Source organism: Aquila chrysaetos, chromosome 7 (genome assembly GCF_900496995.4).
Source record: "Aquila chrysaetos chrysaetos chromosome 7, bAquChr1.4, whole genome shotgun sequence".
Taxonomy (NCBI): Eukaryota; Metazoa; Chordata; class Aves; order Accipitriformes; family Accipitridae; genus Aquila; species Aquila chrysaetos.
Window position 1 is genome coordinate 7,780,001 of NC_044010.1, and position 16,562 is coordinate 7,796,562.

At 45.5% G+C, this 16,562-nt stretch overlaps 1 protein-coding gene and 3 non-coding genes across 4 annotated transcripts; 3 read left to right on the forward strand and 1 right to left on the reverse strand.

Moving 5' to 3' along the window:
- The first annotated feature begins 5,564 nt into the window (after positions 1-5,564).
- Positions 5,565-5,636, forward strand: TRNAD-GUC. The gene has a single exon. It is a non-coding gene; the product is annotated as a tRNA-Asp (tRNA).
- Positions 5,637-6,175: 539 nt separating this feature from the next.
- TRNAI-AAU lies at positions 6,176-6,249 on the forward strand. The gene has a single exon. It is a non-coding gene; the product is annotated as a tRNA-Ile (tRNA).
- A 269-nt stretch (positions 6,250-6,518) lies between these two features.
- Positions 6,519-6,590, forward strand: TRNAD-GUC. Its single transcript has one exon. It is a non-coding gene; the product is annotated as a tRNA-Asp (tRNA).
- Positions 6,591-7,057: 467 nt separating this feature from the next.
- On the reverse strand, positions 7,058-16,506 carry CPOX (coproporphyrinogen oxidase). Its single transcript, XM_030019974.1, has 7 exons — positions 16,062-16,506; positions 15,812-15,955; positions 15,014-15,124; positions 13,951-14,092; positions 11,364-11,582; positions 9,481-9,585; positions 7,058-7,597 (listed from the first exon to the last, which is right to left on the reverse strand). Exons 1-7 carry the CDS (start codon positions 16,489-16,491, stop codon positions 7,510-7,512), a joined length of 1,239 nt encoding a protein of 412 aa, XP_029875834.1. The 5' UTR covers positions 16,492-16,506; the 3' UTR covers positions 7,058-7,509.
- Between the last annotated feature and the right edge of the window lie 56 nt (positions 16,507-16,562).

The following is a 16,562-nucleotide window of genomic DNA, read 5'->3' on the forward strand; positions in this document are numbered from 1 at the left end:
CTGCAAGCTCACATAAAGGAGCTGCCTTGTAAAAGTGGAGGAGGCAAAATTGTTGTTAATGATCAATACACTCCTCTCAGCCTTGAAGATCTATAGCTTCTTCCTTTGCATATAATCTAATTATAATTAGATTGCTCTGCAGTCTGTGGCGTGCAGAGCAAACAGTTCTGCTGATCATAACCTGTCTAAAAAGTATGAATTTCTTTCTGATACAACTCCATGCAGTCCACAATCCTGCAAAGTGTTGTGATATTGACAAGATGAGCAGTAGCATTCTACAGTGTATTTCTGACAGATTGTGTATTAAAATTAATTATTTGCCCTCATGTAAGGAACAATAGCAAACCTTGGTGAATAGCCAGCAGTGATACTAATAACTAACAGGCAGGATCACAACTTACAGCAGTAGCTACAAAAATTCTGAGTTTTCTACATTATATTACTGCAAAGGAAGTGAAAAATCACTCTTATAGTTGACAAAAAACAACCTATAAACCTATACATTTGTCTGAAAGGACAGACTCCTTGTAAATAATCATCATAAAAAACTTTTATGTAGAATATAATGTAAAATTATACTTACAGACAACCTTAAGACTCCAAAGTTTGCAAAGTCGTAACTATCTGGTAGAAGAGTTCTTGGCTAAATTGAAGTACAAAAATTAGTTATATGGACAGAATTGCTGATCTGCAAGGTACCATAATTAAGATGGGAAAAGTAAGGTTCATCTTACCCTCATCCCTGGCCAAGTTCTTCCTCTGACTATGTGATATTACAAAGTTGGGTTACATTGCTTTTCCTGGAAAAGGAAAGGGAAGAGGTCAAAGGTATTAAATTTGACTCATTAGAGAAAGCAAAAGATGACACATATTTCAAACATTTATTTCTAATTATTGTATTTAGACAAATATCTGTCATCAGAGATTCAGCATCTTTCACCTGTATGTTCCTGAAGCAACATTTGAGAAGACAGTTACTTAACTAACTAATTTCTTACTCCAGAAAGCAAAAAGAATATATACCTCTCCCTAGGCATCCTTCTCATCTTGAAAGACAGAGAAATGTATTTTGAACTATATTGACACAATATTTATATATTATAGAAGCAATACAAACTGTGCTGCTTGGGTTTTTTTTTTTTAAATACTGAAATAATTATTTCATAGTTTTCTTGGAAAAGGGTATTTTCAAAGGACTGAGTGATCAATAACTTCGGAAGAACTTAAAAAAAAAAAAGGATCAGGCTTAATAATATGGCAGTGTAAAAAGATAGAGATTAAGCTTTGCAGACTGTTGGCAAAGGGGAAGAGCACCTTTGGAAGACACCTAAACTCATGCTGGCTGAATACAGTGGATCCCATTAAGACAAATACAGAATCTGACTTCCTAGGATCTTCTCAGAGCAAGTTAGATGACACAAAAGGCAGTCCACAAAGATAGTCAGCTCAAAATTTTTCTGCTGCCAAAGCTACATCAAATCTTTGCACATTGTCATTAAAAGCTTTCACAGACAAATGCAGTGGCAAAACCAAGACACTTGAATTCAGTAATGCTATTTCTTTATGTCCTGGTTTTGGCAGGGATAGAGTTAATTGTCTTCCTAGTAGCTGGTATAGTGCTATGTTTTGGGTTCAGTATGAGAAGAATGTTGATAACACACTGATGTTTTCAGTTTTTGCCAAGTAATGTTTAGACTAAGTCAAGGATTTTTCAGCTTCTCCTGCCCAGCCAGCAAGAAGGCTGGAGGGGCACAAGAAGTTGGGAGGGGACACAGCCAGGACAGCTGACCCAAACTGGTCAAAGGGGTATTCCATACCATGTGACATCATGTCGAATATATAAACTGGGGGGAGTTGGCCTGAGTGGGGGGATCGCTGCTTGGGAACTAACTGTGCATCGGTCAGCAATTGCATTGTGCATCACTTGTTTTGTATATTCAAATTATTTTTATTATTATCATTGTCATTTTATTATTGTTATTATTATAATTATTATATTCTTCCTTTCTATTCTATTAAACTGTTCATATCTCAACCCATGAGTTTTACCTTTTTTCTCCTGATTCTCACCCCCATCCCACTGGATGGGGGGGAAGTAAGGGAGCGGCTGCGTGGTGCTTAGTTGCTGGCTGGGGTTAAATCACAACACTTTATAAACAGCACATAATTTCATATATTCCCTTAGCTTTATTTTTAGACTTCTTTGATCTATGTGGCAATATGCAGCAAAAATTCCTGTATTGCTTGGAAAATTTTGACTTCTGCACATGGTAAGGGGAAAGAGTTAGCAGCATAGACTATAATACTAAAGCCAAGAGACCCTCTCCTAACCAAACATGAGGGCTAAAATCTATTTACACTCTTAAAGTACGGGCAAACTTCAAAGTGCATTTTAAAAAGGGTTTGAGTTATTTCTGAAATACCTAGGCCCTTTGCAAAGGACCTGTTGTCTTGCAGAAAGACACAAATCTTACTTGTCCCAGTGCTAACGTGAAATTTCATAAACTGAGGTAATAAACTGGTTTCCAGTCTACTTTTTTTTTTAATAGTCTGTCAGTTCTCAAAAGGATTCTGACTTGTCTGTTCTTTGTAATTTTCCATTCTGGAAACTAATGTATCAAGTGTGATTTCCCAAATAATGGGTATGTCTTCTTGTGTGCCAATAAGCGAGGATGAAGAGGAGGATGAGCACAGATGGAGCAAAAGACTGCAGAGGCTGATCAAACTCAGCAAAAAGCAAAGCTTTTAGATTACATTTGTGGTTTCATGTGTATATGGCATATAAGATTACTGGAAAGCACTGCGTTTCATTGCAGTTGCTTCTTCTGGCTGCTGGTGTGCAAATTCCCAGTTTTCTTTCTTTACTGAGCAATCTCCTGCTCTGGAGGTCTTATCCCAGCGGTTCTCAGTTAGATTGTTAATGCCGATTCCCCCTGTGACGGGAATTGCCTTGGTTGGTGTTCCATGTAGCTCAGCATGTCTTTCGTGGTCAAGGTTGGGTTTTTTTTCAGTGTGCAGCCCTCGAGAGTTTTCCAGGCTGAGTGCAAAACTAAGAGAGGCTAGAGAACAAGCCACTGCTTTAAGGATAAAAGTCTGGGATTAATCCTGGTCCCTAAAAAGGTGACCTACCCTGTCTGTCTCTGCGCTAAGGGGCAAAGCTAGTATTTGGTTTGGTGTTTGATGCACTTAAATTCCTCAAAGCTTTTGGGAAAGTCAGGCTAAGTCTTTCGGTTTTTATTTAAGGGCATTTGTTAGGACATATTTAAAATCTGCCACTGTCAATTATCTAAGTATCTCTTAAGCTTGTGGGTGTCATTTTGGTTTGTGTGGGGTTTTTTTTGTTGTTGTTTTTGTTTTTAAGAGGACAAATTATTTTATGGCTGTATTTCTTTAATGTCAGTGAGGGTTCAGACAAGCTCAAGGCATCTGATTAAAATTGTATGCTGAAAATGTTACTGTTCTTAGTCATCTACTCTAAAAATCCTGAGCCACAGTTTGACTGCAAGGAAGCGGTGTCCTGTCTGCATGCAGATCAACTTCTGAACTACTACAGTTTTCAGCCTAGTATACTGTGGTAAAGAGTGTATGTTTTGCAGTGGAAAATGGGAGCAGAGCCGTAGGTGATACAGATTCTCTCCTGGATGTTTTTTAACAGTTCAGCCCCTTCTGCAGGTTTGAAAATGGAGTACATCATAAAAATGGTTTGAAGGAAGACGTGCATGGCTCAGGGATTTCTGAAACTGCTCTCGTCTTTGAAAGGTACAGTGGCTTCCCATTTCTCCCCCTCACAGAACTTAAGTGTTGAGAAAAAAACATGTTTGATGCTAACACAACTGTTGCTCTCTCTTACCCTTCCTTCACTTCCCTGTTTCTGCAGCTGATATTACTGGAACAATGTGCTTTCGCTTATTTTTACTGTTCCATTTTGCAGTCAAGAACCACCAGAATATGCACAAAAATTCAGTGTGATGAATCCAAGTGTGCAAAGTTATTTGGCTGTCAGCATCAGGACAAAAGGATGCAAGAGTGTAGAATTGCACTGTTCTGTGCTTTGAATTTAGTTAATTCATTATTCTGAAATTAGTTTACGGTGAGATGAGGTCTACTCACAATAGCAGAAATATAAAGTCAACCTTAAAGCTTCTCTCTTCTCTGACTAGTGTTTTTGTTATGATGTTTCTTGATCTCAGGGTTCTAACAAAATCCTTTAAAAGTGTGTTTACGAGAGAGCATGAGACAGACTGGAGTTGAAAATCTATATTCTGCTTATGACAGGTACTCTTCACGTGGCATCTGGAGTGGTTGTATTGCTTCAGTACTATGAATCCCAGAATCTTTTGATCGGCTTCCTGAGGACTGGGGTCTCTTTGACGGATGAAAACCTACGGTCTTGGAGTCCCACAATGACCTAGCGATGCTGCTGAGGGGCCACAAAAGGAAAACACCACCTATGGAATTTGGAGTACATCAGGTTTGCTTTTCTTAGGTATATGGCTTTTTGCAGATTCTTCCAGATGTGTAGCTAACTAAGTAATTATTTTCTCTGGACTGCCCACAATTATTTTTATTTAAGCCCCTATATCTCACTGATAAATTATGCTTGTTCAACTTAGAAGCCTTTATTTTGTGGGTTTCTGTTTCTTCTTCATGCATAGCTGGGTCTTTCTGCTCTTTTTTGCATCAGATATCTCCTGTCCTATTCCTTTCTAACTCCAGATTTTCTTACACCAGACCTATGACTGTCTCCTCATATCAGTCTTCTAGTGGCAGCTTTGCAATCTTTTCGGCGGAGAGTGCTAGAACGTCCGTGTCAAATGTTGCCTCGTTTTGAAGAACCCCTTGTGCTTTATCATGACACATTTGTATGCTTTCTCTGTGCAGCTGTTACCTTTTTTTTTGCTTCCTAATATGTTCTTTTTATTAATGTATTTTATGATAGGTGGTGTCAGTGGCAAAGGAGGAGATAACAGAGGAACTCAGCACTCACACTGGCAGTTTGTGAAGCAAAGAGCTTGGAATTTGATGATGTCCTCTTCCTTTACAACTTTTTCACAGGCTCAGAGGTATTTAATTCTTATGTATTTTCTGCAGTTTTTTACATAATGCCTTGATTTTACAGGTGATCTAATTGGCTTTCCGGCTGGGGAAGGGTTCACACTTTCCTCTCGGGACAGGTGGTTTCACCGCAGTAGAAAACAGGGCTCATCATAGGGTTAGGGAAGGAGCCCGTCTTCCTATCGTGCTGCATTTTCCTTCAGAGTGGCTGTTGCCGTTTCAGGGAGAGCCCTGGGGTTCACACAACGGCCTGTGCCCACGCAAACCTGCGCGCACACCAGCCGCACGCCCAGGCCCTCCCGCCCCCTCCCTGGCCAGGTCAGAGCAGTTGGTTTGGCGGGGGGACGCCCCGCCACCCTCGCGTAGCCTTAACGTTGTTCTGGGGTGCTGGGGCCCGAACGAGGGCCTTGTGTCTCCGCTCTGCTCGCAGCGCGATGGCACCGAGGGCGGGCGGGGGTCCCAAAGGCGGCTCTTGGGGCTCGGCGGGGGGGGCACCGCCCGCACCCCGCTCCTCGTTAGTATAGTGGTGAGTATCCCCGCCTGTCACGCGGGAGACCGGGGTTCGATTCCCCGACGGGGAGGAGGCGTCGCCTTTTACCCCCGGGGAGCGGTCCTGCTCCTCCTCCTCCCACTGCAGCCCCGTCCGCGGCGCGGCCGTGAGGGAGGGAGACGATCGGGAGCTGCTCCGGAGCGGCGGCGGCCGTGTTCCCGCGGGCGGGAGCCGCTTGGGGAGCGGAAGGGGAAAGCGTGGCGGGTCGTTTCGATGGGACTTACCACCCCTCCCCTCACCCCCCCGCCGGGAGGCGCGAGTCCGTGTGCGGCCCTGCTGAGCTGCTCCGTGCCGCCGGTGAACGCCGCCCGCGGACCGGAGGAGGGGGGCGCAGAGAAAAATGAGAATTTTGAAAGCGTTCATTTTAGCAATTATCGTCACCCCGGTTAATGACCCTGCTGCTCTGCCAGAGCTCCCTGAAACGTCCCGCCGACGCGGTCTTTAAAAACACCGGGCGCGGTAACGCTGCGGGTATGGCGACCGCGGGAGCCGCTCCCGGCAGCGCTTCCAGCCGCGGCGTGTCCGTGGGAGGGCGTGAGCTGCGTGGACGCGCAGGACATTAATCAGATTGGCCGGTTAGCTCAGTTGGTTAGAGCGTGGTGCTAATAACGCCAAGGTCGCGGGTTCGATCCCCGTACGGGCCATTCCTTCTCTTTTCTTTTGGAGTTGAGGCGATCGCTGGCTTTTACTGAATGTTCTTTATTTTATTTTAGAGGAGGACGTATGAACACGGTAGCCCCCAAGGGGAAACTTGACTTCGGCGATCAGAGGGCAGCGAGTGTGAGCGGGCCCGGCGCGGCACCTCTCCCCGCCGTGCGCGGGCGCCGGGCCAGTCGCCACCCGCAGGTCGGAAACCCGCCAAAGGTGACGTCGTACCACGTCCTGGCGGGGAGCCGATCCGCCACTACACCACTCCTCGTTAGTATAGTGGTGAGTATCCCCGCCTGTCACGCGGGAGACCGGGGTTCGATTCCCCGACGGGGAGGTGTTGATTTTTCCTTGGGTGGGGAGGGGACAGGACCCGCTGCCCTTGCTTTTCCCTGCGGGGTCCCCGACGAGGTTCATGCCGGGGAAGAAGGAACAATCAGTCCGGGGCTGGGAGCAGCATGAAGTGCTATTGGGAGGATCTCTCTCGGGTCAACACCCAACAGCTTCCTGAGCTGTCCCTGACCTCCCTGGCAAAGCAGCTGGCCCAAGGCAGGTTGCTATCCTGTCTTGATCACAACCGAGATGCACAGTGCTGAAAGATTTTCTCCTCAAAATAGACAGCCAGCCTTCTCTCATCAGGTGAGACTGGGACCCCAACCCAGAATCTCCCAGTCACTGATCAGTCAAGTCATGCTGCTGCAATACATCTGAAAACACTCCCCCCCCCCAACCAAAGTCAATGTGAATAGCATGAAAATGTACATGATTAAGTACCACCTTTTCCACAACTTCCTGAAAGCAGGGTTTAAGGTTTAAAAATCATACCCAATATTCCCTTTATTCTTTAAAAAAAATTATATCTAAAACATCCCAACACTTTCCAAGAGTAAGCAATGCTATTTAGGCACAGATAATGCTTTCATTCCACTGGGAAAACACTTCACAGTAGTTTACCATGTTGCAGTCAAACAAAGCAGTTGAGGAAGTTCTTAAACATGCACAGTAGTCCTGTGAGGGGATCAGCAGTCCTTCACAAGGCAACATCAACAGGGTGGTAACATTAGCTGATCAATCTTAAAGAATGAGTTCACATATTTGCAAGTTACAAGTCTACAGCATTATTAAGGCACCAGGTAAGAGTATAAATAGCTATACTAAAACGCCATGCAACAGCAGTTTGAATGAGCTGGTTTGCAGGCGTTCCTGTTCTTTCATAATGGCTCAGTGTAAGCAATCCATCTTGTTCACGATCCGTGTCAGTGCACCCAGTCTTTGGGATTGCGCAGAACCTCCAAGATTTCTGCTTCTCTCGAGCTCTCTGGAGGGGTGTGCATGTATTCCCACCTGCAGGGAGAGGGGAAACTCACTCAGACTGCCCAGCTGGCAATCACCTCTCCCACACCAGGCTATGTTTGGACTTGAGTTGCCTTTTCTGAGGATGCAAAACTACATACAGAGTTGGTACTCTAAGATCAGGTGACAGATACAGCTACAAATGATTAAGTTCAGTAAAAACAACACAGGAATAAACAGGAGAAATGTTAGCTCAATCTTTTTCCCAACTTCTGGAAAGGCTGGAAGAACAAAGAAAAAGGAAAGAGCAATGCCCCCTACCCCACAATGTATGCAGGTTTATTTGCAAAGATCTTCTAGCAGTCTCTTGTGACACACTAGTATCATGAGGAAGACGAGCAAAAAAAGGAACCCAGACAATTTTGACAGTGAGGACACGAGACCTAGTTTTTCCAGAAGCTGGACTGGAAGCCCTACAAGTCCTTAGTTTTAAAAACAAAGGTGATTGATTGATGAGAGACCACTATTTATTGAAAAGACAGTTAAAAGGGTCATGACAGAGGAAGAAAAGTGTCAGCAGTCACAAAGGGATGAGTACAACCTTTTTCCTTTTTTTCCCCCCCCAGGAAGGACCCATTCATGCTGTGAAGTGAGCTATTTGTGTTGACGAAAACAAGCAAAACCAGATCATCCCAGCAATGAAATCAAAAGATAGGACCATGCTACACCACCAGGTCAGGGACACATCTAGTGTTGGGAGCAGGATGAAGCTATATGGTGAGAACATGAGTGCCTTCAAGGTTAAGGGATAGCAGGCGAAGGTCAGTTTTCCTAGTGGAGGGAGGTCACTAGTGAAGTTTATGAAGTTCATGATAGGGCCTGTGCTATTGAGCATATCTAAAAGCAACCTAAAAAGGGGAGTAAACAGTAAGTGACAAAGTTTGCTGATATTGCAAGATTAAGCAAGATAGGTCAAAACCTAAAAAGGCAGTTGAAAAGAGTAAATATCGAGCCAAGCAACTGAGCAATAAAATGGTAGGTGAAATTCACTGTTGACTGATCTGAAGGGATGCACACAGAAAAAAGTTACATACACATTGAGAGACTGAGTTAACTTTTATTGCCCAGAAAAGATCTTGGCATCATAACAATTCTATGAAAAAGCCAGCTCAATGCTTAGCAGCAGTCAAAACCAGCAAACAGCATATTAGGATTATGAAAGGAATAATGAACTAAAACATCATTATGCCACTGTATGAGTCAGCAGCACACCTGCATCTTGGATACACATATGTAGCTTATGTTGTCTGTTCCTTATCCCCAAGTTCAGGAAGGGCATAGAAAACTTAAGCCTAGAGAAAGCAGCAAATGTGATCAACGGTATGGAACAGCTACTGTACAAAGACTAAAATGAGTGGGACTCGTCAGCCTGGAAAACAAGGAAAAAACCAGAAGCCTGTAAAATAAGAACTTATGGAGAAAATGAACAGGAAGAAAATCTGGTTACTCACTTAAAAGTTGAATGAAGTCATCAGGTGCAAGTAGAGAACAAAGAGGCACTTTTTCATACAACACACAGCTAAACTGTGGAAGCCCTTGCCATAGGCTTGTCAGGACTGCCAGAAGCTCACATGGTTTCAAAGAGCTACTAAACAAAAACCCATGAAGCGAGGAGGGAAAAATCTATCAAGAGGTACTAAGCCCAAAAAACACAACTTTTTTTTGTCAGAAAATATCTAGGCCACACATTACTGGCAACTGGGCGAGTGCAGCAGACCAGAGAAGCATCTGCATGTATTTGGCCAGCTCTTGGATCAGGCATGAACTAACCGCTGTTAAGAGGCTGGACACCAGGACAGACCTTTGATTTAATCCTACAAAGTATTTTAACAAGAACAGTGCCTACCTGCAACTCCACATAATTATGCCCTTACCTTGCAGTCAGTGGCAGAGACATAAGAATGCTTTCAATTCTTGATCCTGGTGTCAGGAGGCCAAACTTTGTACCTCTGTCATAAACCAAGTTGAACTCTACATACCTATGGGGAGTGAAGAGATGCAACAGAAAAACAAGTCCATTATCAGAAGTTGGTTGTGCCTCTTCAGCTGGCAGACATCAAACAAAACCAGCCTGTCTTTCTGCTGTGTTGGGTGTCAGAATGAACCCTGTTTAGGGGCCAACTGTTCTCTAGCATCCTCTGCGTAGGAATGCAGGGTGTGACCTTGCCATTCCACAAAGCTTCGGAAGTAATGACCTTAGCTAACAAACTAGAGCAGACAAACTATTCAAAGGAGAGCATTCTGCATGGTGCTCTACTAGCTTACTTCTCCCATGCCTCAACCCTGCTGGCAAGCTTGACACCAAGTTTAGCTTGGTTATGCTAGTACTCTTTTTTATGGTGGTGTCAGACACTAAAAGGAGCCTTAAAGGAACTGGATATGACCACAGGAAAAACTACTGTGCAGTCCTCCATGTTGAAGGACACATAAGCTGCAAGGTCAGAACAAGATTTTCTGTTTCTTGGGGAGATCTGGAAAGCAGCAGAAGTCACACAGCTTCAGGGTGCTGACTGGGACTTTTAAGTGCCAGAATAGATGGTTTTATGCCCCCAGCATAGGAACAGAGCAGTGACAGTTCAGCAGGGGTTACCATAATAACCAGTACTGAGGTATTAGTACTTAACAGAGGTACAGGAAGGGAGGAGCTGTTCTCTATTTGCAGAAAGGGAGAGCTTTACCTAGCTCAATAACCTGCAAACAGATCCAGGGAAATAAGCAGGCCTCGTGAGGTGGTCCTGGCTGCAGCTTAAAGAAGCTATTCCCCCTTATAACCTTAGCAGGTTTGCTAAATCCCATCCACAGACTGGATCCTGAAAGCCCAACACTCCCAGGAACAGTCCCACCAAATTAAGCATATATGCTTATTTGAGTAACTGCTGCAGACTAGCGATCTAAACTTGAATGCTTAAGCCTTCTCTATGCCACTCTCACAGATTGCTCTGCAGAAGAGGCAGAAACTAAAGACTCCCTGGTTCTGCACAAAGCACATGTATGCTCATTTCTCCGTATGCTTACACAATCACAGGACATAGAGAAAGGAGTACAACTGTATCTGCCAATGTACTTAAGCTTTTGCAGCATTAACGGTTGTTCACATTAATAAGCATCCTCCAAAGTCTTTTAAGTTACAGTGACTTTGGACCATGCCAGAAAAACAGAACCCCTCTGTATCTTTATTCCTTTACAAACAGTTCACTGTGTCCTCATTTCAATGCCAAGATCAGATGGAATAAATATGTATGTAAGAAGCTGAAAAGTACTCTTGGGTACAGTTATTTCATGACTTTCTGGGGTTTAGCTTCATTACTGAATAGGAAGCATGACTCCCTCACCCCTTTTATGCTCCTCATATCACAGGGCAGTCCTATATCCCATATCATTGTGCTGCAGGAGAGGGCAGGATTCAGGACACCAAGCACACATGCACACATCCCCTTTGCCTGTTAAAAAGCAGCAGCTTCTCTTGGGTTTTGAAGGAGTTGGAGAGAAACTGTGGCATTTTGTATGGGTTGCTTGTGCTGCAGCATGGGAGAGTGGGAGATAAAGATGAGGATGTGCTAGTATCTTTGCACCCTGTGCACAAAAATGTTGAAGTTCTCTGGCGAGCTTTAGAGCACTCACCCAAACTTAGCCCTCACCCAAACTTAGCTCATACCACAACAGGACATAAACCTGCAACGATGAAGAACTACCTCATTTTTTTTTCTCGCCAGCGTAATCCACCTCCGATGTATTCTTTTGCTCCTTCAGTACTCACCGTCCTCTCCGAAGCTGCTGCCATAGCTTTTCCTCTGGTGTGAAGGAGTCATGGCAGTGCCTTTTCACAATGGGAACATAACAAGGAACAACAGCTTTGGCACAACTCTTCACAAACTGGAATACTTCCTCCTTGGAGGGAGAGTCCACATCGTCAAAGAATATGCCTCCAATCCCTCTTCGCTCACCACGGTGCTTGATATAGAAGTAGTCATCACACCTAGAAGCAGCAGCAGACTGTTATTAATATCATCCACAATATTCAAAGAAATGAACAGAACTCCAAACAGCTATGTGGCACAGGACAGCACTGGTGAAATATTGACGAGAAGTCAGTTCCTGCAGTGCCGGATGCCCCACTGTTTCACTGACAGTTGAGAGCCAGGATGGTATGGCACCGTCTGGAAAGTACTCCTGTGTTCACTTACAGTAAAAGCTCTGATTAAACAGTCTCTGCAAAGCTACGTATCACCACAGTCACTGAACATGTAACACTCAAACACCATGGCAGATGCTTCCACATAGAGTGATCAAATCCATATCTTCTACCTATACAGAGGAGGGACACCTGATTTCAAAACTTCACCTTAAGGGCTCCTTCTAGATTTCATTCCCAGAATTATATGTAGATCCCAAATTATTTGTACAGCTTTCAGATGAACTCAAAATAAACTTGGAAGATAATATCTTTATTCTTTTTGCCGTTCTAGTAAAAGAATTGATTTTCTGCATCAAAACTGAAAGAATCTAAAAACCCAAGACCAGATAAGAAAGCCACTGTCACTTAAGGAAAATAAAAACAAGGCAGCCTTCCTTGGAAAAAGGCTTTTTAATAGATAAACTTGGAAGACAGAGTCATTCTAGTAGTGGCTTTTCATGGCTCATGTTCAAGTTTACGAAGGAGTAAGTGCAGCTTATCCTACAATAGGGAGGCAATTAATCTCTTTTGTATTTACTGGGAGTATGTAGGTGTGCAATCACTATAAATTAGCTGATTCACTGTATCCACACCCTATCTTGCTTATAGTTGCTTGCTGGAGCAGCCATGCCCTGCAAGTCTTCACATGGGGGAGAAGTGGAAGGGAAGTAGGAAGCAGAAACCATCAACAGCAAGGAAACCTTGCCTTCCTTTAGGACTAGTTTTCCATACGTGTATCCATCCACAGTCACTGTTCTCAAGCAATATAAATGGCATGGCCATAGCAGGAGAGATGTGGAGATGTAACAGATAACCTAAGGTATTTTTTTATCACTGGGACAATCAGCTTTTTTATTTTATGGCAGCAGGAAGAGTTAGGAAAAAAGGCTGAGTCAGAAATGCAGAAGAGAACAAACCTGACGGAAGTCTTAAAACTAAAGCTACATCAGGAAGACAGCGTGGTAAACGTAACAAGAGCTTTTATGTTTGAGAAGCTGGGAAAAGGGGCAACGCTAATTAGTAGAAGCTCAGAGGAGATTGACACTGCTCTGGCAGTAAGGACCGCATGCCCCTACACTTGCTGCTTACAGGAGCACTCATGCTGGGACTGAGAAAACTGTCTTTGTACATGGGATACAGTTAGTCCTGCCCTGAGCTGCCCTCAGACTAAGAACAGGAGTCCTTCTCTGCGAGCCCCTGCAGCTGGCATTGCTAGCCTACTTATGCTGCAAACAACCTGACCATTAAGGCAGACACTGAACTACCATGCAAAAATTCCTCAGAGAACAAGACTGTAGTCTTAAGGTTGCAAGATGTGATTCTCTACTAAGCAGTTGGCCACCCGAGCTACAACACCCACTTTATCTCCTGTCCTCAGACAAGACCTGGTAGCTTACAAAAGGGTAACCCCTCCTTCCTGGATACTACAGCTTGTTGTAGATAGGATTATCAGACACAGAGCAGCAAGCTCCCACTGAACAGTGAAGGATCCCATCACTTTTATCTCTCAGCTCAAGAAGAACATTGAAAGTTTGCATCTTTAGAGAATACGTTGTTGAACTCTCAGTGAATCTGTCACTGGAAAAAAAAGTACAGCTCCATCAAAATTATGAAGCTTCTATATCAAGGACAAGCTCCTTTACCTACCTGGCAAAAAAAAAAAAAAAAAAAAAAAAAAAAAGGTCACGGAGGTCAGAGTGAAGGCAGAAAAAACTGGAGTGGGATTTTCAGAACTGCAGCGCTGGCCCAAGAGCTCACACTAAAGTCATGCACATTTACCATGAGTTCACTCTAAGCAGAATTTGTGCAAGTCCATGGGGCAAAAGCCTTGCCCTAGTTTAACACCAGAGGCTAAAAAGAATTTTTAAGTTGCCTAGTGAAGTCTGTGGCTTACACAATCTTGTAGAGTCAGCTTGGTTTTTATGTGTGCCATAGACTTACGATCCTAGTTGTCAGCCCTCTGATTTGAAAAACTCAAGCCTCTGTAAATAAGAGATTGTTTTAGATTATGTTTTGTCCCAGTACACATCTGCTTATTTTCATTAGGGTTTGCTGATACTTTGCAAAAGACAGCAGAACCTTCTGTTCCTAGAGTACACTTAAGTCGCAACACCCAGTGCCGCCTTCTGCTCCCACAAAAGGAACCCCAAGCACATCTCTCCCCACGTACCATTTCTTGTACTTGGGATACAGCTTCAGATCATGCTTGTCACAGGCTTCTTTCAGAGTCTTGTGAAAATGAATGGCATCCTCTTCATTCAAGTAAGTTGGCGTGAGGTCAGTCCCACCACCAAACCACCACTGTTTAGTTCCTATAGGAGACAGGCACAGAGCAACATTTTCCTTTTAAACTTCCAAACAGCAATATGTTGCTACTGGTTCACCAAGAACTAACAACTACTTTTACAATACAAAACAAAATAATTATTCGGTGGTGTCCCTAAACCTCAATCATGAAAAATTTGAGCTTGAGGTAGTGCAATGACCAGTGAATTCAGGAAAACATGAAACACACTTCAAAGCAGTAAAAACCATTTGTTCAGTATTTTGGACCACTAACCCTGACTACAGGAGATCAATTTCACAAGATGGGCTGGCAACTCCTATTCAAGAATCCAGAAACATTTTACTGCATGCCAAAGAAAGGGAATATCATTATTAAATCCGGGGAAGCAATTGGCTAGAAATGACCCATAATGCTCTGGCAAAATAATTGAAAGAAAACTCTCTTTGAGCTTCTGACAGTACATACACTGTCCCAAGGTACAGATGGCCTCTCAGCGTTTCACCACCTAGCCTGGAGCCCCGCTTCTGACAGCAGCAAATTGCAGAAACTCAGAGAAAAAAGGCACAATGCAGTTACACAGCGATGTTTCTGACAGTACATCCCCCCAGCTTCTGAGACAAAGGTACATCCTGACCAGAATGCGTATCAGTCCTTCACAGACCTTTCTTCTATTAATTCTAGAGTTACTTCTTTTAATATGTTTTACATATATTTATAACCTCCTAATTTTAACTTAAATCAGAAACCCCTTTATCAGATGCACACATCACACTGATTTTACAAACGCACAAAGAGATTAAGAGATCCGGTGCTACAGAACAGACTCTTGGCACAGCTAGGAACAAACCTGGACCAGTTCTTCACCTCTTACCCTAGCCACGCGTTCACGCTTCCTTCATGTGGAGTCATGCATTTTGTATGTACTTCACTGGATTAAAATTCTTACCGTCCGCTTCTTCAATTTCAAAGTATCTGTAGTTGAAGTGCATGGTTGGAACATGAGGGTTCTTCGGATGGATAACGGAGCTCACACCCATGGCACAAAAAGGCAGTTTCCCTAGATAAGAAGAGGCACAGAAAGAAGCCTTCAGTTCTTCAAATAATCTATTATCATTTAAGGAACATCACAATTTTTCCTTAGGTTCCAAGCTACTGTTCCACTACAAGAAAATTTCTCATGTTGGGTCACACTAATTATCGATCAATGGGCAATTTACTTCTCATCCACACACTTCTGTGCACATAACTAAAAGCTTTTTTCTCGTACTTGTCCTAAAATGCAACGGTATGTTACAGCACCCATTAGCCGAAGACTGCGTAAAATATAAGCCCCTGCTAAGGCTTTCCACCACTCCCAGTCCTCACAGTTACCCTTTGCTATGCAAATGTGGGTCGAATCCTCTTTAGCTTTTGGGTCTTTTTGGTTCCTTCCCTTCACCTCTTTGGTACGTAACTCCTGCGCTGTTATTGAGAAACAACCTGCGCCTACAGCACGTTGCTTAAAGCAGCAAGACAGAGGGAGAAGCACTCCGATACCTAGATTTTTAGGGATATGAAACTCCACCTGCCAGGCTTACTGCTTAGAAACCACCATGACGCAAACGCCACCTTCCCTTGAGCGTTGAACCGTCCGGCCTTCCTCACGTTCTGCTCAAGGGCCCGGCTGCTCTTAGAGAACCCGCACGGGAGCGGTGGGGTGAAGGCGTCCCCGTCCCGTACCCCCCCTGCCCGCCGGCCACCTTACCGTCTTTGGCTTTCAGAGACTTCCCCCTGCTTCGCATCTGCCGCGCTGCCTCCTCGGACAGGAGCCCGAACACCACGGACACGTTCACACCCGCCTTCTCGAAGACCTCGCCGTCCTGCAGCACGCAGCTGATGCCCCCTCCGCCTGCCAACGCCAGGGTCATCCCGCGCCGGGGCCGCCGCCCCCCCGGCGTGCCCGAGCCCGGGGTGCCCGAGCCCGGGGTGACCCCCGCGGCCCCCCCCCCCCGTACCTTCCTTCCGCTCCCAGGTGTCGACGGCGAAGGCGGCGCCGGGGTCCAGCGCGGCCAGGGCGCGGCACACCTCCCCTTGCGTCTCCATGATGAGCAGCTCCATGCGGCTCCGCAGCTCCCGCCGCCGCCGCCGCAGCTCCCGCAGCCCGCTCACCGGCGGCGCCATGAACCGCTGCCGCAGCTCCTCCTCCTCCTTCTCGTCCTCCTCGGACGCCGCCATGGCGGCCTGCTGCCGCCGCCACAACCCCAGCCCCAGCCCGCCCAGCGCCCCCGCCGCCGCCAGAGCCGCCCGCCGACCCCCCTGGCCCGCCGCCGCCGCCCCCGCCCCCGGCGGCGCGGAGCCCAGCGCCCGCCGGCCCGCCGCGGCGGCGAGAGCGAGGGCGGGCGGGCTGCGGGCGGCCCCGCGGAGCAGCTGCGCGGCCACCGCCATGACGGGCACCGGAGCCGCACTAGCCGGCGGGGCGGGCCGGGCCGGGCCGCGCCGAGCGGGGGCCGGGCCGA